A 23,275-nucleotide genomic window follows, 5' to 3' on the forward strand; every position below is an offset into this window, starting at 1 on the left:
TTCATAATTTGTTTATCTTATAATTGAAATAAATGAACTTGTGACTTATGAAATTAACTTTACAAAAACGTACGAAAGATGTCTCATTAGTTTCTGTACTAATTACATGAAAGTTTCTCTTTAAAAATAGAATTTCGGCATCCATTTCATTTCCACTCATACATGCTTTGATCTTTTTTATTTGATTCCTCCTTGTCGGTTGCGGTTGGCAGTCCTGTGGCTGAGGGAAAGAATCAGCAAAATTGGTTGCACTGTGGAAAAAGAGCTGATGGTGACTGTTTGCAAGCCCAAACCAAGAGTCAGACCCATTTCTTAATAACTCCTATGTAATTTTCCCACAAAAAATATATTACATTACTGCCTACTCTTCCTCTTTCATTCACTCGATCTCTATCTCTTTCCTCTTTTTTTTTCCCTCCTTTTCTACATAATCCATTCTTTTCTTGGACCATCAGACAAAACATACAGTATGTCCATCTCCTTTTCATACTTTTTTAATTTGAATGTGTTATTTACACATTTTAGTGTGTTAAATGTTAACCCAGTGTCATTTTTAACCTATAAAAAGTTTTAACCAATCAAATGCTTTGTTCACCCCAAAATGATAATTCTTTCTTTATTTACTCACCCTTATGATGTCTCAAATTCGTATTACTTTCTTCTGTGGTACAGAAACTAAATTGTTTGAATGATATATTATGTGTTTTTGTCCATACAGTGCAAGACAATGGGGTCCAAAACTTTCAAGCTTCAAAAGCTTTTAGAGTATATAGTGTGTTTGCCAGTACTGTTTTTTATTTTTTAACTATTTGCCTCAGAATCTAAACACATCACTTTAAAGTTTCTATGACTATACAAAGTGCATACATATTTAACGTGGACAGCATTGGTAAGCTTATAATTGTTGTCTTGCTAACATTGGTGCTTTTGCTTTTGCGATTGGTGTTGGTAACCTTCATAACTTACCTGCTAACTAGGGTTGGGCAGTATAGTAAAAAAAAAACAATTAAACTAAAATATAGCTGCAAGCAGCAATTATGGGACCAAGCACACCAATGGCCTGTAAGGAAGTATGATTGAACATCACTGATTATAATTTCAAGAAAAGCAGTTTAAAAAAACATAAGTAGAACTGCTTGTATTACAATACAATTCATTAAAACTTTGACCAACAGGTGGTGCTTTCACCAAATTTGTTTGGTGCGGTCAGGTTGTGGTAACAATAGCACACACAAAATTTCATGTCAATATGGTAAAGCGTTGCCGAGATACAGGCTCAGATTCTTTTTGGCGTCTTGCAATCTAATTCGTTGGTGCGCTATTCGAGAACCATTGGGTTAATCGAAAAGCTTTTGATAGCTTTTTGTTGTGAGTGTCCCTAGATGATACACAACAAAGTTTGTGCAAATCGGACTTACAGCCTAGGAGGAGTTTGAAAAGGTAGATTTTCAATAAAATCGAAATGGCAGACAGGAAGTATAGCCGACCATTGTAAATTGGATATCAGTGTAATTGGGATACCCAAGGGATCTAAAGAAAGCAGTGACAGACAAAATTAGCCTAATCAAACATTATAAGCATTTTTAAAGATCTCGATATAACTTTGGACCACAAGGTGGCACTGGCCCCTAACTGTATAGGTACCCTCAGGGCATAGTGCTGATGATGCATACCAAGTTTCATAACGATTCATCGCTGTTTGTAAAATACAGCGATTTAAGACAAAATTTAAAATGGCCGACGCCCAATATGGCCGATATAGGAAAATTGGGTATTATTCGACTCTAGACATTTGAGTGTCCTCTGTCAGTGTGCCAAATTTCAAAACTTTCCTATGTGTGGTTCTGTGGGCTGCCATAGACTTCGACAGCAGAAGAATAATAATAAGAACACTAACAGGTACAATAGAGGCTTCGCACTTTTGGTGATTGGTCCCTAAAAACTAACAGAAACAATAGGTGCCTGGCCCATAATAAAATCTCAATATTTTTCAGCCTTTTGAAGATATTTATTAACATAATGAATATTTATGTATTTGCTCTGAAATGGTTTGAAAGGATAACCTATATAGGGTAGATAAAAAGTGCATTAAAGTATGTCAATATGCATGATGATGAATTTAATTTTATATTGCCAACAAAATCAGTATGAATATTTCATAAATATTTCATGCTTTGACCAGGCTTAGTTATAATTACTGTTGCTTATTCCAGGGTTAAGCAGTGTGAAAAGCCTTGACATAAGGAAACCCTTAAGTGTCTTTAGATCCATTGGGCATTCATATAGTGGAATCTAGCCTAATTTTAATGAGGCAGTAAAACATGTACATCTGGATTCTAAGATAGAGCCTTAGAATGGAAATGGCTCTACTTGCTTCTCTAATTAGCAAATATCCAACTCCCTCACCAGAACTCTGACTTGCTTGTCACTGAGAGACCAGCTTACGGGTCTGGATACTCCGATAAGCAGACTAAAGACCTATTCACACCAAGAACAATAGATTCCTATGGCGCTATTCAAACCAGTCCCGACGAATCGTCTGTCAACAATCCAAATGTTTTTTTGTTTTTTTTATGGAGAGCAGTCTGATTTTTTTTTTGATTTTTTTTTTTTTCTCATCTTGCGCACAAACACTGAAAATATGAATTTCATAAATAATGTAGAAGACTGTAAACAAATTCATTTTTGTTATGTGCTTATACCTCATTAGCCTATATAAAATACCTGGTGTTTTGTATTAATGTACATTATTTAATATGTATGTAACTGTGCCTGTTACTTTATCCTGACATTAAAATAGCAGCGAGGTTTTAGCAATTCGTTTGGACTAGGCTCGTAGTAAAATATCACATAAAAAAACAATACTACGTGTAAACAAAGAATTGCCAAACCTCACTGCTATATTTATTACACAAATATATTCATGAACTGTGCTCTTTTTCTCACCATGCACAAGATACCCTGAATTCAATACAAATATGCAATAATGAAATTAAGACAGTGAGACTGTGATGTATAATATTATTATTATTATTATTATTATTATTATTATGTTATGCATTATATTTCATGCTATACATGTTTTATGTAAGCACATCATTCCACATGTATTTAGATCACTTTAGTACTTTGTGTTATATTATCCAGGCATTAAAGCTGCTCCAAGCAATTTATTTATTTTTTTCATGGAAAGAAATGCAAAAAAATGTCCGATATTAATTAAATAAGTTTTGTGAGGTATCTCCCCACTCTTTGTGACAGGACTAGACTCTGTAAACAGCTAAAAAAAAATTCTGCGGGCCGCGGTCTCTTAAGGACCAAACATTCTCTTATGTAAGTACGTGAACGCAGATGCATCTTGCTACACAAGCTCAATTTCATGCGTCGTTGCGTTGTGAAGTGTGTCGGAGCGCAATTCATAACCTAACGCAAGTACACGCTGTATTCCCAGTGTTGCCGCAAGGGGCGCTACATTGGATTTTCTTTTTTCAATCAACAACTGTCATGGCGGAGCAGCAATTTGAGGAGAGTCTTGCTGAACAAGTACGATTATACAATCATAATTTTCTGTTGTCTTTTTAGCAAATACAAAAGCACACTCCTCAACTTTCAACATGTTGACTCCACCACATCCAGATTCGTGGCGCCTAAAAAACACTTTTGCCCTCTTGTGGTCCAAGGTTTGTAACTGCCAGAGCAACGCACAAATGCATGTAATGTATGTACAACGGGACCATGTATGTACAACGGGGCCATGCGTTGGCGAAGTGCTCGCATCTGCGTTTGCGTACTTGTGTGAAGTATGTTTGGGCCCTTACGCTTTTTGCCTGCCAATCATTTTTCGCGTTCTCATAGTATTGTAGCTGCAGCGAATTATTGAGCCATTTCTATTCCATGTTGCTCATAAAAGTTTACAGTTGAGGGCACTTTGCTGCTGACGTTTATGACAGCCTTTTTCTGTCGGTCTCAATAAAGCTCATTTGGTATCTTTGGAGTGTAGGGTTTTGGAAATAGGGGGCGTGGCTAATCCAACGACTCAGCCATTGGAAATTCTAAAACAGCTCAAATTGCTTACAGCACCTTTTAAAAAAGAGGTTTGGAATTAATTTGTAGAAAAATACACGCATAAATTTGAAGACACTGGACGTATGCAGCAGTGCTCTTTAGTCATCTCAGTCGAAAAAAACAAAACACAAATTCCATATTCCTTTTAAATTAATCAAAATCTTGGAAAAAACATAACTATGCAAAATTAGGTAAATTAATTTCCTTAACTGCATTAAATATATTAATCTCATGCATTGACCGCTGAATGCTTAAAGATCCATGCAGTAAACCAGAATAAATATGTATGTAAAACAGCGGCACCTACTGTACAGGGGTGAAATTGTTTTTCATTTTATTCGTTTCGGTCTCGGTTTGAATAGACATGTTATTGGCAGTTCGACTCGCAAATTCATCGTGGATTTGGTGTGAACAGGGCTTAAATCATTCCGCTATGTTAGAATCAAGTGGGGGTTTGGTAGACAGGCTGGTATTTCCTTCCATTGTCTGAGAGACATGTCGTGTGGACAGCTGCCGTTTGGACACTTGGAATGTAGTGTGGAAGCATGTAATGCAGTGGCACGCTAGTTCCCCTCTTACACTTATTTTTAGTGTTGTGTAGCAACTGGTCTTTCCTTGCCTACAAAGGTCTTTCAGTTTTTTATGTCTTATGTACTGTAAGATGTATTTTTATTTCACATTTTAATGGATTGTGTGCGGCGTGTGCTACTGTTTACAGTGTGTGGGCACCACTGGCCCTCGCTGTTGCTTAGTTTATTTGTTTTTATATGCCCAAGACCAGACAGCAGAGCGTTAATTAGAGGAATGCATGGAATTTCATCAACCAATTCCCCCATCACGAGGTGGCAACACAGGCACATACACATACAAAAAATGAATAGGGAGTTTTGTTTTTGACAAGTTGGAAGTGACTTCCAACTTAACAAAGTTAAAGTTACAAGGGATTATTGGTAAAGCTTTGTGTTATCGACCAGATCTGATTCAACATCCACTTCAGAATGTTAATGTACACACAATTCCAGTGTCAGTAATTCGGCATATTTTTCGGTATTTACCAAATTACTGACAACCGCCATCCTCATTCAGATTTTATTGCATCAGTTCATGATTACCTTTCCTTCTGGCACTACTGATGGTGAGTTGCGCAAGCAACCTCCGCGACACAGGTTCTGGTCCCGTTGAAACCAGTAAGTAATAGCGTTCACATAAACAATGGTGAGCATTATTCGGAGGTTGCGTTTTCGCTGTAAAATAAAAATTTTACACCACTGATGGTTAGGTTTAGGATTGTGGTTTGGGTAAGGATGTAGGGTTAACAAAATATGCATTCCTCTTGACTATTACATAATTAAAAATATAACTCGCTTTTGGTGCCATTCTGTGGTCATTTCACCCTGAAATACATTTAACCATACCAACATTTAAGTTTTGGGTGAGCTATCCCTTTAGCGTTCAAAACTTCTAGCTTCTGCCACTGGTGGCAGTGGTTTGGATTTTGGTAAGCGCAGACCGATTTCAGCAGCAGAACTTTTGACCTCCTGTCGCCGAAATTCACAGCTCGGTTAATCTGTTACTTTTATTTATGTGCTTTCTAAATGTGGTCTTCGATAACTTGTGTCTCAACAGGGTTTGAGGACTGCGGTAAAGGTTGGAATCATACCATGTTTAAGGTGGTGCTGAAGAAAGGGAGAGAGGCAGGAGGGAATGCTGGCAAGAGGGATGCAGGTAAGCTTCTTTTTGCCCAGAAGGAATGAAAAAGGACTTTAACAAACTGTTATTGAACTGTTAAATGTTTTTTCTGTTGACTGCATTCCTTTGCTATGTGTACACTAAGTATTTTAGCTGAATTGCATAACTGGCTAATGGCCTGCAAAGAGTTTTATAGAGCCGTGGCTTGGACTGGCTAAATGATTTGGGGATTTTTATGCATTCCGATTGGCTAAACATTGCTCAAGCTGTGGCTTGTCAGTGCTTCCTGCTGAGAATCACTCAGTTCTTTTTAAGAATCTCTACACTTTCAGACCTGTCAGTCAAATGTCACATTCTTGGAAACGTAAAACATTGCGACAAAAGAATGCATCTTTTCATTAATGTTGTCATGTTACCATGACATCCAGTTCCACAGGATGGTCCTGATATCTGCCCAGGCGTCTCGCTGAATTCAGCACCATCGCTGAACCAATACCTCTCTCCCCACGGGCCCTCTCAATGAAGCTGTTTTCCAATTAACCTCATTCATGTGTGCTCCGCTAACTTCACTCGCTCACTTAAGTATGTCAAGACAAGTTTGAGAGCCGCCAAACAAACACTACCTGACCCACATACAAGAAAACTTTTCATCTGTTAATCTAACTCAATGTCCTCTTTCTAAGTATGAAGGCTGCAAGTAAATTAATTATCTATGTATTTCTTCCTCTCTCGAATATAGTTGATTGTAGCTTTGTTCATTCTATGATGTGCAAATCCGCTCTACTAACATAGGGGAAACTCCCTCTGGTTCTGATGCTGACAGCCGATGAAGTCTCAGTTGGTTAGAGACAACACTTATGTGTCCTCTGAAGAGACATATTGCTCATCAAGTATTTACGACACCTTATGTTAGCTGCAAGGGATGGAGAGACTCAACAGATCACAGCAATGCCGCTTTTGAGGCAGATCATCTGCCTGAAAGCCCTATTCTCAGTAGTGATTGTAATAAAGAGCACCAGATACTAGGGTTGTCACATTGTATGGTGTTACCGGTTTTACTCAGTACAAGGGACAACCAGTGTGAAAAGCCGTCTATGCGCATGTCTGACACGCTGTTTGTTCGGAGGTGTGCAGTCTCGTGGAACACGAGTATGTAAATGGTTCTCACTCTTTCTTTGTTTCAGTCTTCTGAATTTTTTTTGCAAGAATAGTATCATCTATGAGAATGCTGCAAATGACCTCAGACTATCTCAGCTCAGGAGGTGCTCCGAGTTCAGTTCGCTTTATTTCCACAGAGCAGTTCATTGTGAGCGCAACTCTGCAGGGTCACTTTATATATATCCTATACATATGTGATTAAATCATAAAATAATACAAAAACACGTTCACCTCAAACCATGATTTATATTTCATTGATTATTATCATCATTATAATTATTATGTTTACATTTATAATTGTTTTTAGGTCTTAATTTGTATTAGTAATTTTCCGCCTGTTGTCATAGATGGATACTTTGACGATGTAATTGGATATTGTGAGTTTTATTTTGTTTAAAAAATATCATGAACATATTTCTTGCAAATCGCCCAGCCCTAGGAGGGATCAAAACAAATGTATTCACACAAATTCAAAGTCATTACCCTTCTGAAGGAGCTAAACTGGGTCCTGGGATGAAAGGTAATAAAACACCAACATTAAGCCCGCAACAACCCACAATAAGTGATGTATTTGCCCAGACAATGAAATACCCAACCGGTTGCCCATGATGGAGAGAATGCATGGATGAAGTTGGTTCATTGCCAAAGAGGTGTTGCCTTTTCACAACTGTTGAAAGCCATCATTCAAAAAGTTGAACAACACACATTTTAATTGCACTTAATTTTTTTCAAATTATGATATCATGGCAAGTCTACCAGATACTGAAGTAATGAGATCACGAGAAACTGTTCTGTTGCCAGACACGATGATTCTTATTCAAATCAAATCTATTTTCTGCTGTTGTTCAGGAATCTGGAATTGAAAACATAACATGGGCAGTTAACAATTAACTGTAGAATTACACTGAGTGTAACAATGTGTTGTGTTTTTAGCTCTGTTCGAAAACAGAGTGAGCTGCCTTGCTGTCTACTGCCTACATAATCCTACTTTGGCTGAATTTGTTTTTCATGATCTTAAAGACCTTTTGATGTGCACACTTATGCTTAAATACTTGAAATGAATTTAGTAGACATATACAAGTTGTACCTATGTTAGAATTTCTTAACAAAACCTAATGACAAAAATTGTAAATAAAAAAATATTTTTTCAAATTCTTTTATTATAGCAGATAAAGGAAAGCAGCCAACAAGTGCCCAGCATACATGGAAACTCCTTCAATACTGCTGGAAAAGCACCTCATGAAGTTGGCTGAGAGAATGCCCTGAGTGTGCAGAGCTGCAATGTAGGCAAAGTGTTACTAATTTGAAGAAGTTAAAATGTAAGATAATTGTGGTTTGTTTAGCATTTTTGGCCACTTTGAAACTCCCACTCATTCCTGTTTGTGTTATTTTATAGTTTGATGAGCTGTCAATCGATTCAAATTCTTTAATCTAATTAATTGCATGATATGCCGATTAATTAGCCAAATTAAATGTAAGTAATCACACACATCAATATTTGCAGGAAAGGGCCCCAAATAAAGACAGTTCAATAAATACTAATCAAAAATAATTGATTTTTGTTGCTCTGTGTGAACATACGTCTCACCATGTTTGCGTCGTGTTCACTGGTTTTAAGCGTCTCGTGTGTAAACGCTGCATTTTCAGGATGCTGGTTGAAGTTAAATTTAGTTTGAAACTTTGAAAAATGCTTCTCGAGACCCCTGAGTTGTGCTTCATCCAGCTATTTGTTTGTTGCCTATACAGCTGGAGTTGCGCTCACTGTCCCCTTCTGACTGCAACTCACAAAAACAAGAAGGTGGCACCTCAAGCTTAATTGCTCTGTTGGTAAGAAATTCCTTATTACAGAATTTACGTACGTTTAGGGGGTATGATTATTGCATTATTTTTTTTTATTTTTTTGTGTGTGTCGCACAGAATAAATCTGTTAAATCAACAGCCTTGCGTTATTTTTATTCTAAAATGTGGGAAATAGTAATAATAAAGAATGAGTAATTGTGTCCAAACTTTTGACTGGTAGTGTCATCAGGTGCTAGTCCCACAATCTGTAGAACTTGGTGGCACCAGTGCCACTGCTCTCATATTTTAGTCTGAAGTCTTGATCTGTGAATGTGGCCCAAATTTGATTTTCTGCTCCAATCAGATTTTCTGCTCCAATCAGATTTTTTTTGTAAGGTTCTTCACACAACATTTTAAATGTAGCCCATATCAGACACTAGTCTGAACAGCCGACGCTCATTATCTGACCTGCATGCATATAAAGCTCTAAGTATGCATCCATTTTGACACAAACACTCAGCATCTGCGTACAGTTGAACGCAAGGCTGTCAAAGTGTACTCCCATATGACTGTGCACGTATACACAGGCGGTTGGTGCATGTGCGCTACGACTGCTATGAGACACCAGACTTTCCCTTCAGAAGTTTAGACTCATGAAGATGTCTTTATATTCCTTAAGACTCGAGTTATACATATGCAGGTATCTCCTGACCTCCTCACACATGTGCTCTTGACTGACACATCCACTGTTGTTGTTTTTATCTTCATCTCCTAATGTTTAGTGGTGATTACATCTTCTAGCGCTGCTTTGTGACAACAACTGCTCAAAATATTTTGCCACCTTGTGGACCCGCAGATAACTCCAGGTGCGTATGCATTCTGCACGTACAAAGGCGCACGGTTAGACAAATCATCCTATATGCGTTCAGTGCTCACACACTCTGCTGGTGACGAGTTTTGCGCCACTCGTCCTGTCTGACCGAAGTATACTTTGGGCTTAACACTCCCTGAGCATGCGTATAACTAATATATATATATATATATATATATCTATAGATAGATAGATAGATATACTGTATAATTGTTTAAAATGTTATCAGCAGTTATTTATTTTTAACCTGAATATGACACTTAATGACTATCTAATAAAATATCAGTTAGTGATGGAAGACCAGATGGATAAGGTCATTTTAAATAAAGTCATTTGCAGTCGTATGGTGGAATTGAATTACCATTAAAGCTCAAGAATGTACTATTATGAGCCAGACAAAATTAAATTGAAGGACAGCAGGACAAATGGCATTATATATACTGTAAGTAAGAATTTTATCTGTAATTATTTCAGATTTCCATTGACTTGCTTGCATTCGTATTTTGATTCTTTGAGAAATATAGAAACTGTTTTCTGCACAAGTGACATGAGTAAAGAGTCGTGTTACATAGATCAACCTCTGCATCTTTTCATGAACACATTTTACTATGTGAAATTCAAACAAACCGCTGAACCCAACCGTTGAAGCCTATAATTTTCTGGTCTTGTCTTAAAAAGGAACTGAATGTATTAACTAGAAAAGAAATGACTTGAAATTTAAGGTTTTAAACCATAACTGGCATATCACGCTGTAAATCAAGCACACAAGTGACGAATATTGAGTCTGACTGATGTAAAAATCACATTAAATCTGACCTGGCTGTTTAGACTGAAGGCACATTGGAAAAAAAATCAGATACATATCCGATTTATTTCCACATATGAATGTGGTCCATATCGGATTTGAAAATGTCAGATTCAAAGCGCATTTGGCAGTTCACATTATCCTCCAGTTAACAAATCTGTGTCTCATGTGAGTGAAAAAAATCTAATTTAGGCCACATTCAGCTAAGGTGTGAACGTAGCCAGTGATCCGATCACAAATTTTTTAAATTTATTTATTCTTATGGATTTTATCCACTTTTCTCCCCAATTTGGCATGCCCAATTCTCAATGCGCTCTGATTCTTCGTGGTGGCACAGTGAATCGCCTCAATCCGGATGGCGGAGGACTAATCTCAGTTGCCTCCGCTTCTGAGACAGTCAGCCTGTGCATCTTATCACGTAGCTTGCTGACCACGTTACCGCGGCATCCACGCACAACTGAGCGAGAACCACCTTATGGCGTCCACAAGGAAGGTAAATTGGTTGCTTTGGAAGCCTGACTGGAGTCACTCAGCACCCCCTGGATTCAAACTCACAGTTCCAGGGGTGGTAGTCAGCGTCTTTGCTTGCTGAGCTACCCAGGCCCCCCTAACAAAATGTTTTTGACTCTGTTTCCACTTGTATTTGGTGCTGACCACTTGTGATCGAATCACCAAAAACTGATCTTAATACCAGGTGGAAATGGTGTCTCTGTGTTTGTCGCTCCTTTTTCAGTCTTATTTTTTTCTCTCTCAGTCATTTTTGTCGTGGGATTGAACTCTTTAATCCTCAAGAAACCGATTTAAGTAGAGATTTTTGCTTTCATGGATTGACCCTTTGCATTTGGAGTGTCAGACTGAAGTATTCTCCTGCCTTTGAACTGAGGCCTTGTAAAGGTCGGATCAGGAAGGACTTAGCTATAAAAAACAGGGGACTGTTTGATGCTGGATTACAGCACAGAGTGATATACAGCATGACTGTGTGCTGAGATGTTGATTTATAATGTGTGAGTGTGTAAGAGAGAGAGACTGTGTTTTAGGGGTGTAACGGTTATTGGTAAAAAAATGAACTGTACGGTTTGCCACCCACGGTTCGGTAAGCATTGACACCGCGGTTCACCTCAAGTTTATTGACATATCTGGAACACAAGGTTTGGTGAAGAAAACAAAGCATCAAACAGACAGGCACAGTTACAACCTCCGCTAATGCACTTGTATGGCTCTGTAGATGGATACGCTCCACCTGTGTTTCACGTGGGTCAACTTGATGACATCACTGTTCTGTAAGCGTTATGTGTTGTTGAAAATGGCAAGTGAAGAAAATGAGCCACTGATAGGGAAGCCTCCCGTGTTATTCAGGTCTCCTGTCTGGAAACAATTTCTTTTTGCAGTCAGTTACAACAGCAATGGTAACAAAATAAAAAATAAAAAGTTTACAAAACAGGCACTGTTTGCAGACATCGCTCGACGCGAGTGCTGTATACTGGTAATTACGCCGAAATCACCAGGGAAAGATAGCGTGCGGCGCGCACAGAGCCGCAGATGAGCCAAAACTGCACAGTGTTTACTGGCCTCAGGTATGAATATTTAGCAGTAGAGTCGCTTACAGAAAGTTGATCCATCTGCATTGTGAGTCAGGTTTATGTTCTGAGGCTGTAGAGGTCATTTGTGTGTGGGGGGGGGTGGGGGGTTCAGGTGTGTTCTTTGTGTTATCTCAGCTGCTTTGGTGTCTAGTTTCTCCTTACTCAGCAGTGGCTCCTTGTGTTATTTAACACGATCAGATTGTTTACACATACACAAGATTATTCTCTATCCATCTACAAATACACACACATTCGGATTTCAGTGTTAAATTAAATGCAGTTTTAGTCAAACAAAGGTTTGCACAGTACTGCTTTTTCATTGAGCGGTTGCTTTTATCCAAAGTGACATATAATACACTTTGTACAGGGACAGTCCACCTGGAGTAATCTGGGGTTAAACAAATACTTTGCCTCAATTAAAATTCTGTACTCACGCTAATACTATTTAAACCTGTATGACTTACTTTCTTCCAAGGAACACTGTAGGATTTATTTTGTAGAATGTCCTGGCTGCTCTTTTCCATACAATAAAAGTGAATGGGGACTGTTGGCTGTCGAGCTCCAAAAAGTTTAAATGCAGCTGGCCATGCTTGCAAGTGGGTGAGCTAATCATGGATAACATTCTTTCAAACGCTTAAGTAGTTCCAGTGGTGATAGGTCACCATGTGTATTTCAGACTAATCTGACAGATATACTGTGGGGACACGTGTGTCAGGTAAACATGAGCAGCACGTGCTTGATTGAATGAGTTCTGGAGGAGGAAAATGCTGGTCTACAACCTCCTGCAGTGTTGCTGGAATTCTGCCATAAGGAGGATAGTTAAGGTACAGGAAATTATAAAAAAAAACATTTAAAAATATAAAATTACACTGATACTAAATTAAAAAAAAGATGCTGATCTTGACTGAGTCATTTAACAGTTAATGTTGCTGTAAGTTGGGGACAGCGAATTTTTATCTGGCTCGTAACTCCAAGATGTTATTGTCCATATGTTTGTTTGCAGGTATCTTGATCTGTGGACACAATACACTTGTCGACCATTTCTTTCTCTGAATTTAATCTGTGATTTTATTTATTTACAAAAGAAACATATTACTTACTAATACATTTCATTTCACAGTGTTAACCTGGACAAATGTGGTTTGTAAATTCCCTATTTGCTATGTGAACACTTACCAGGAAACAAAAGACTATGTTTTCCTTCCCAGAAAAATATATTTCTGGGAAGGGGATAGAAACTAATCCCTCACAACTACCCTCTGCCCATCAACAATTCCAATGCTACTGGATGTGAATTATACCGTTTGAAAATAAACGGAGAAAGAGAAAAAGATGGAGAGAGATAATGAGAGAAAGAGAAATGTGGCTCTCCCAGGAGGCTGCATAGAAACCTAAAAGGAATTATAATGGTCTATCAAGAAAATGTCTGGATCATATTTCTAGCCGAAAGCCAAAGGAAGAAATAATGCATTATCTTTTGAATAAAGCATATGAATGCCCAGTTCCCACTACTTAGTAGGTCCTCCTGGTGGCGCGGTTACTCCCCTCAATGTGGGTGGCAGAGGACAAGTCTCAGTTACCTCCGCTTCTGAGACAGTCAATCCATGCATCTTATCACATGGTTCGTTGTCCATGACACCATGGAGACTCCACATGTGGAGGCCCATGCTACTCTCCACGATCCATGCACAACTTACCACGTGCCCCACAGAGAGCGAGAACCACTAATCGTGACCAAGAGGAGGTTACCCCATGTGACTCTACCCTCCCTAGCAACCGGGCCAATTTGGTTGCTTAGGAGACCTGGCTGGAGTCACTCAGCACACCCTGGATTCGAACTCGCAACTCCAGGGGTGGTAGTCAACGTCAATACTCGCTGAGCTACCCAGGCCCGCATTGTGACATTATTTAACCCCTCACCCCAATTCTAGGAAGCCTATTGTAATGTGCAAAATAATTATATATTATTTCAATTGTAAAGTACATTTGTGAAGTTTAATTAAAATTACACATCATAGTAATTGTTGTGCTGTATTGAATTATGCAAAATGTTATTAAATTAATTGTGTTCTGAAAGGGTGACTTTAATTTTTGACTGTGTAACAGTAACAGACCAACACAAAATAGGTATCGTTTTAAAGCTTAGAAGCTCTACTTTACAATGCATGTAGGCTTTATGACCAAAACTGGAAAAGTGCTTTGAAAAATTGCTGACAAATCAGAGGTGTTCCGTTTTGATAATTTATTTAAAAAAAATTGCACTGTACATATTATTGCAATCAGTAAAAACATCAATCTCATCAAATAGCCATGTGTCATATGTTGTTGGAAAGCTTTTAAAGAGTAGAATACAACCAGACTTGATTTACTCACAGACACAAACATAGCGAGTAATAGCCAAGTATACGTATGTCTTTGGCATTTATGTTTCATATGAACAGGTCTTGCTTGTATGCCACATTTTCACTTATAACTTCACGAAAAATAAACAACATAAAATATCACATACACTTACTTAAAAGAGGTGATTTTCTTTCAAACGAGCACACAAACAAGGTATTTGGATGCATAAGATCATTAGATAATCCACACAATTTTACATTTGGCCACCAGGTGATGGCACCAAGTACATGACACAGACTCATTGATGCTGACTCAATGAGTCAAAAGGCACTCATTCTGTGAAATCTCATTACTAAAATCATGTCTCCATGCTATGCAAACCTTTAGTCATTGTTGCGTTTGCATGTGTAATTAGTTCTTCTGTACAATTATTATGTTTTATTTGTTTGGAGATGTTTTTGTACACTAGGATAAATAATTTTTGTAATGCTATAACTTTTGATTGCTTTGTCGTATCAACACAACTTTTCTCAGTAACTGTTAACATGATTGGGAACAAAACAAAAGTTTTTCGGATCCACCTTATTTGCACCCAGAGATATATAATGTCAAATCAGAAAAATCAAAAGATTTTTGTGATTTTGTTTTTATTTTATTTTTTATTATTATTTATTTATTTATTTTCAGCAGTTTCTTAGGCTGAGAGTCTCTGAATATATCAAAATTTATATCATTAAAAAATTTGAAAAGTTTTCTTTACAATGATACCAAACACTTGACCCTCCTTTTTATATATATATATATATTACACATACACACTACCGGTCAAAAGTTTTGAAACACCCATTCTTTTTTTTTAATTTTTTTTTTTTTCACATTTTAGAATAATAGTAAAGTCATCAAAACTACGGAATAACATAAATGGAACTATGGGAATTATGTTGTGACTAAACAAAATCCAAAATAAATTAAAACTGTGTTATATTTTAACATCTTCAAAGTAGTCACCCTTTGCCTAGAATTTGCAGACATGTACTCTTGACATTTTCTAAACCAATTTCTTGAGGTATCACCCTGGGATGCTTTTTAAACAGTATTGAAGGAGTTCCCATCTATGTTGGGCACTTATTGGCTGCTTTTATTTATTATTTGGTCCAAGTCATACATTTAAAAAAAAAAATGTTTTTTATTACATTTTAGTTTTATAATGAAATAAATTAATATGGTGGCACAATTATATTTTTGTCTACAAAACTAATTTCAAACATTTAAGCATACGCCTTCAGATCAAAAGATTTTTAAGATCATGAGAAACATTTCAGTGAAGTGTTTCAAAACTTTTGACCGGTAGAGAGAGAGTGTGTGTGTGTGTGTGTGTGTGTGTGTGTGTGTGTGTGTGTGTGTGTATATATATATATGTGTGTGTGTGTGTATTTAAATATATATATATAAGTTATGAGCCTTTAATTTTGGGTATGCCACTGAAATACACTGAAAAATCTTTAAAAACACCTTGAGAGCTTAAAGGGTTAATTGTCATGAAAATAATGTAACAATACAAGAAAATTTTAATGCTTCTATTAATAGACTTTATTTTGAAAATATTTTAATGAAAATACATTTCTTTTCAATATTTATTCTTTATTTCTTAATATCGTTTGTTTTCCAATTTTTTCTTTTGAGGTTGGTGATATATATGACCCAGGCATGTCTTAGTGAGATTTACCCATAACTTTGTTTCCTATCCTTCTATATTTTCATCATCCTACATCTGCCCTTGCTTGTGGTGTTTTACTGACTTTCTGTCTGTGTGAACAAGAGATTTTCATTGAATTTTGAGTTGAGGTTGAAGTTTAGGTGAGGGGAAAATAAAAATAAAACAGACATTTTCTTTACGCTCTATGCTTTTCCAGTACTGTCCTTGTTAACCTCTCCTGTCTGTTTTCCCTGTGTTGTTTTTATTTTCTCCACAAATTTAGCATTCATCACTTCATTCATTCTCTGGTTCAGCCTTTCTCCGTTTCTTAGGGACAGTGCTAAACTCATGAAATCATCAGCATACCTGAGTTATGCCACATACACCTTAAGAATCCATTTACAGCAGTATGTAGTTTTATTTTATTTTATTTTATTTTTTTCAGTCTCCACATCTGACTAAATAGAGACCTCAGTATGGCCTCTGTTTAGCTCCAAACCTTCATTTCGACTAAATTTATATTCTGATAAATATTTGATGTCTGATGAATGGAGTCTCTGGTTAGTATTTTGGTCAGGCCTCAGTGTTATGAATGCAGGGCTGTAATTATTTCAGCTCTCCGGAGTAGACTGTCATTAGTCAGACTTAATTTGCTGGGCTGCATTAAGAGACGGCCGACCACGAATCTGCAATAAAAGAGAAGAAGAAAGCCATGCCGGCATATTTTCCACCCTGTGACCAACGTCTTAAAGTCTCAACCCTGAAACCAGGAGAAACCTTTATACACCAGTCAAATAGCAGTAGTATTTTTGTGAAAAACATCACTTTTTTAGTATGGAATAAAATGTAAACAGTGATGAGAAGTCATTTGCAGTCTTTGTAGGGGGGAATACAGGTAAAGTGGGCCACTTTCTGATAATTTGTCATTTATGTTGTTTTTAAAATATGATTCCCTATGGATAAACCCTTCACACAATAAATTTAAATAGTTAAGTTCTCCACTACACTGTATAGAGGAAGTAGGAATAAACATTGAGGGGGAAAAAAAAGTGGCCCACTTTACCAGTTGTCCCACTTTACTTGTATTCACTATAGTTTTAATCAAAGCTCAAGCACCATCGATGATATAGTAATGTTAATAAGAATAGCACTGCCGGAAAGGAATGCCATGACGGTAATAAAACCTCTTTGATAAATATTTTGTTTTCTTTCTTTTAAAAGATTAATTGAATGCATTAAAACTCAATGCACTGCATTTTGAAAGGAAAAAATAAATATAGGGCTATATACTGTAGAGTTAAATTTCAAGAGGATTAATTTGAGATTTTATCCCATGGTTAAAGAGAGTGTGATTTTTAATTATTTTAATAGTTTGACAAGCCTACTTTTGATAAATAATTAACCATCCAATTCTGTGTGGCTTTACAGCTTGTCAACAAAGTCAGAAAATATTTGTTTGTACTTTCATGTAAGGAGCACACACACATGCGGGTCTATAACCCTCTACATAACCGTGAGAACTGTGCCATCACAAGAACATAATCATCTACTTATTTCTATTACTGAGTCACTTTAAATTTTAGTTTCCAGGAGGGAAAATGATGATCTCATGTCATCAAGTTACATTTCTATCACTTTTCTCTCCCATGTCTCATTGTACAGAGCTGAAGTTTCAGATTTTTCAGCTGTCTTGTCAACATTGAAATGAATTGAAGCCTGTTTCTTTTATTTTCACCATGCGCTCATGTACACACACAGTAGTTTTATATTTTACTTGTGTGTGTGTGTGTGTGTCCATCAATCATTCTTTAGCATAACCGCAGGGATACCCTCCTCGTGTAATATTTTGGGGTTGTCCAGTAAAAAGCAGCCTTTCTGTCTGCATTTTGTTTGAACCAGGTTTGGCATTAAACATAAACCGTAAACCCTCTTGCAGACAGAGGAACTTCAAGCCCTGTATGTTTTCTTTGGAATATTAAAACGACTGAAATTATTCTCAGATTTATTTGTAAGAGCTTATTATCGGTGGAGAAAGATGGATAGTATTACTGTTGGTCATGAAACAGTCGTTTTAGCTTGTATGTTTCTTTAGCGGTTTTGAAGGCTTAGATACAAAGAAACATTAGTAACAAGATCTGATTGTTTTATTAGAAATAACTGTAGATTTCTGACATCCAACTGGATACCACGTAGAGGGTGTAAGGGCTGTTTTTATAGTGAGAGGTTCACTTCTCGTGCAGTACATGAATCTAATTTAAACAAGAGTTTAAAAGAAAAAAATCACCCAAAAATGAAAATTCTGTCTCTATTTACTCCCCCTCATGCCGTTCCAAACCTGTATGACTCTCGTTCTTATGCAGGACGTACTGTAGGAGATGAAGATGATGTTTTAGTGAATACCACGTGCTGTCATTTCAATACCTCACTTTACCTTAATGTATCTTAAAGGGTCATGAAAGCCCCTAGTTTAGCCCCAGCTTTTCACTCCTCATACTCAAAAATGATGAAATGGGCAGTTATTGTGGGCAGGAAGAGGTAAAATAGGTGGGTGTCGTGAGCTACTTCCAAAAACGCACACACAACAGAGATGGCAGCTAAACCTCACGTTATGAGTGGAGATGAAAACAAAGAGTTTTTGGCTGTATATTAATCATGGGACAAAAGTTTGAAGAGTGAAGATAATAGAATGGTTTGCAAATCTGCAAAGACATTGGGATGTTTTGTTCAAACTTTTGAGTATTAATTTCACACAGCACTCGGAGCAGACATTATTAAAACCAGCACTGCTTTGAGACTTTACATTTAATTCAGAAGGAGTGTTTTGGGTTTAATACAAGTTAAACTCTTTTGACAGCATTTGTGGCATAACGTTGATTGCCACAGAAAATAATTTTGACTCATCACTCTTTAGCGCATACAATGAAAGCAAGCAGGTCCGATACGCAAAACATTAAATACTCACTGCTTTTTAAAGTATTACCACAAAACTAAAGCATTATACATTTTAAAATGACTCTAGTGTGACAAAATTGCTTACTAACCTTGTATGTAACAAGTTATCCAGTATTTCAACTCCATTTTCATGATGACGTAACCTGTACATATCTGTCCACATCTCAAAAAATGAGTTTCGAGGTTTCATGACCTTTAAAAGTAACACATGCGGCCTGCGTTACTGTATATCCTAAGTATTCTGAAGGCATACGATAGGTTTTGGTGAGAAACAACCTGAAATTGAAGTAATTTTGCTTCATGAGCACACTTTTTCTAACACATTTCTTACAAGATACAGTGTACAATATGCATGAGATATGACGCAACCAGAAGAGATGCAGTACCTGACTGGTTGCGTGAAAGCACATGACAAAACATATGTTGTCATAGGCTGTATCTGTATGTTCTGATTGCCTGTTCTTATAAGCATTTTCACTTTCAGTGTGGACAGGCAAATCATTTGATGGTGGAAACTTGTTACGTCAAACCTGGGACACTAGGGCTGTGCCGATACAATCATATCGATATATCGCGATACACTTTGTCATGATATTGTATCGATACATTGCATCCGGAAAGTATTCACAGCGCTTCACTTTTTCCACATTTTGCTATGTTACAGCCTTATTCCAAAATGGATTAAATTCATTATATTCCTCAAAATTCTACAAACGATACCCCATAATGACAATGTGAAAGAGGTTTGTTTGAAATCCTTGCAAATTTATTAAAAATAAAAAATAAAACAATCACATGTACATAAGTATTCACAGCCTTTGCTCAATACTTTGTTGAAGCACCTTTTGACACCAATTACAGCCTCAAGTCTTTTTGACCAGATCTGTGCCATCGATACAATCCTGTCTTGGAGGTCTACAGACAATTCCTTGGACTTCATGGCTTGGTTTGGGCTCTGACATGCACTGTTAACTGTGGGACCTTATATAGACAGGTGTATGCCTTTCCAAATCATGTCCAATCAACTGAATTTACCACAGGTGGACTCCAATCAAGTTGTAGAAACATCTCAAGGATGATCAGTGGAAACAGGATGCACGTGAGCTCAATTTTGAGTGTCATGGCAAAGGCTGTGAATACTTATGTACATGTGATTTTTTTATTTTTTTTTTTTCCTTATTTTTTTTCATTTTTTAATAAATTTGCAAAGATTTCAAACAAACTTCTTTCACATTGTCATTATGGGGTATTGTTTGTAGAATTTTGAGGAAAATAATGAATTTAATCCATTTTGGAATAAGGCTGTAACATAACAAAATGTGGAAAAAGCGAAACGCTGTGAAAGCTTTCCGGATGCACTGTACTTAAGGTCCCTGTATCAGTATTTGTAATCATCGATTTGTGTATTCCTATCATGTCCAACAGTTCAATAATAAGGAATCAGGCTGTGTGCAAGCTTTGAGAGTGGCGTTTTTCAGTGCAGTCAGAGATGCTCCTATAAGGCGCAAAAGCAATTCAAACTGAACCTGCAGATTCACTTTCTCTCGTGGACATTCTTGTTCTCTCTCACTAGTTTGCTGCAGTTTTGATAGCGATCACAATATAATAATTGGATGATGTGATGTATCGCGCTATATTAAATTGTTACGTGTATCGCGATACGTATCGTAATGTGAGGTGGTTGGCGATACCCAGCCTTGTGTCACACAATGTTCTAATAAGGCGTGAAAACGATAGTGTCCTAACTTGTCCAAGCAATAAAGCAACAATCTCTTCAATGTAAATCTGAGTTTTTGATCTAACCAACTGCAACCACGACAAGCAGTGGGTGATGGGACATTTTGTTGATTGCTTCTCTATTTCTGCAGTGTCACGCTGTGTAGCCACACTCACAATTAAATCTCATTAGTCCAAAATCCACCTCCTCCTAACTGAACATAAAAAATCTTCTGATTGGCTGTGTTTTGCATTATGCAGCAGTTTTAAGTGTGGACAGACTTAATTGCTTGATACTGTAAATTTGACTCATTGCACCTGGTTGTTTATTTTATATATATGAAAAATAAAATTTTAAAGTGTTCAAAAGGCGGGGAAAACAAATTAATAATTTCTATCTCTGTCTCTTTCTCTCTCTCTCTCTCTCTCTCTCTCTCTTGTCCTCTCTAGGAAATCAATCTCTGAGTCCCGGTTTACATCACAGAGTTCAGAAACAGGGGTTCATGGTTCTTCAGAATCATGGCAGTGGGCCTCTCCCAGTGCAGCCGTACCCTGCAGAGGAGGTACTGAGGCCGAGTTTGACCAGAGGAGTGTCCGTTTCCCTCCCCTCCTCCCCTCTGCTCCCTCCCCGCCAGCCCTATGTGTTGCCTGTGCAACCTGACAAATCCCCAGGTACAAGAGTCACCTCCTAACTGTACAGTATATGCATTCTCTTTTTAAGTACAAAAATCACATTTACAGACCCTTTGATCCAGTGGCGTAAAGGGGACTGAAGAGGTGGGCGTTTATCAGCCCCCCTAAACAACACGAACACACCCATATGGTAACTTGATGTTAAATACCTATGAAAATAATAGGTTTAATAAATGTTTTTTTTTAATTAGAAGTAAAATGAGTAAAACTTAAACTAATACATAATAAACTGTTATTAGCTTATGTGAGTGTAGTAATGTTAACTTATATTACTTTATAAATAATAATTAATGGTTATTTGTTTTATTTTTATTTTTTGTGTACTATGATATGCTAATCTGAGTTTAGTGTAGTGAAATTGTTTTCTTACTAAGAAATATAAATTTAAATGATTTGATCTCACGATTATAAAGGCTCAACTGACTGAAGTAACAGGCAGAAAAAATTATGACATTTGATATAATTATCGGACAACAGCCAGCATATGCAAAGATTATTCAAAACTAGCGTGAGTGCAGTCAGTATTTTTAACAAAGTTTAATTGCTGAAGTTGTATTTAAATGCCTAAATATGTTCACGTTTAGCGGCAAAGTAAGTTTACAGCACAAATTATGAAGACCCTGCATTTTAATGTAGACGCTAGAAATGTCCTGCCCCTTACTGACACAGAAAGTATGATTGGTTAGCAAATATCCTATCTCAGCTGAGACAAATGTTTTGATTGGTTGCTCAGATGAGTCAGACTGTCTATCTTGCCCATGCCTTTATTTCAGCGCTTCCGCCTGCCGCTGCTCCATGCGCATTTAGAGAGAATCTCTGTACACTTTTTAAAATAAGAAAATCACAACTCACTCAACGGTGCTGTGGCATCATGTCACTAGATTGAAAAGTTACAGGTCAAAAGCTTAATTGTTTGTTCTGGTGACCAAACATTTCTTCACTGATCTTTAGGTGACCAAACACAAAGTCCTTAGAAAGATAGGTGGGCCATCCCAACCCTAGACTAGTACTGGAGTACCCCCAACACTGCTCGTTTTGGATGTCTGCCTTATCTAACACACCTGATTCAACTCATCTGCTTGTGTGTCAAATAAGGGAGACATCCAAAATCTGCAGTGTTGGGGATACTCTAGGACCAGGGTTGGGAACCATTGCTAGACGACACTGCTGCTTTGATCCACTCATTGAAGTTTTCGGTAAATGTGATTGTTTAAGTGCACACCTATGTCGCCTATTGGTCATATGGCATAAATATTCCATAATGCTGAAGAGCCATTTAAGCACTCTGAGGAAGTTGAAACCCAAGCTGCATCCCAATATGCTTATCGCTTGTGATGGGGAAAGTACGTACATTTGAGAATGTAGTACGACATTATGCTAGTGTTAGCAAATATACTGTATTATCACATCATAAAAATGTGTCTTGATACCACAGACCCATTCGTCACATATTATTTGCATTTGCATGTGTGTTAGCACCTTAATATACATTATTACTTAATTTTGGATTCATACATTTAAAAACTTATGCAGCTTCAGCCTTGCATTCTTGCCATTTTTTTTTTATTCTGAAAAATGTAGAAATTTGAAACTCCACTGAAAAATGTACAAGACAACTTTCACAAGCTCTTCATATTCAGTTGCACAATGAGTTGTGTGCAATATTTGCCAAAAAAGGATCCACCAATGCATACGTAAAAAAATCCATCAGAAATAGTAGACCATCTGGGTGTCTTTGCTATTTTTAACACACTATGAAATGGGATGCACTGATTCTATTCTTGTATACTATTCAGTACAGATAGTATGCAAATTGGAATGCAACTTCATTGCTCGATACAAGACTGTTGCCTAAAATGTATTACTGTCAAGATAGGTGGTAGTAGATTTTTAACCACTACAGATGGTTTGAGAATTGATCAATAATT

General features: G+C 37.1%; 1 protein-coding gene across 2 annotated transcripts in view; it reads left to right on the forward strand.

The window, feature by feature from the left end:
* The window catches only part of LOC127445818 (protein TANC1-like), a 142,354-nt gene that overhangs the window by 25,999 nt on the left and 93,080 nt on the right, over nt 1-23,275 (forward strand). For both annotated transcript variants that reach the window (XM_051706211.1, XM_051706212.1), the window contains exons 2-3: nt 5,692-5,790; nt 21,105-21,326. In XM_051706211.1, coding sequence (XP_051562171.1) covers nt 5,727-5,790; nt 21,105-21,326 — 286 coding nt within the window. In that variant the 5' untranslated portion in view covers nt 5,692-5,726. The remainder of the gene's footprint in view (nt 1-5,691; nt 5,791-21,104; nt 21,327-23,275) is intronic.

Source organism: Myxocyprinus asiaticus, chromosome 9 (genome assembly GCF_019703515.2).
Source record: "Myxocyprinus asiaticus isolate MX2 ecotype Aquarium Trade chromosome 9, UBuf_Myxa_2, whole genome shotgun sequence".
NCBI lineage: Eukaryota > Metazoa > Chordata > Actinopteri > Cypriniformes > Catostomidae > Myxocyprinus > Myxocyprinus asiaticus.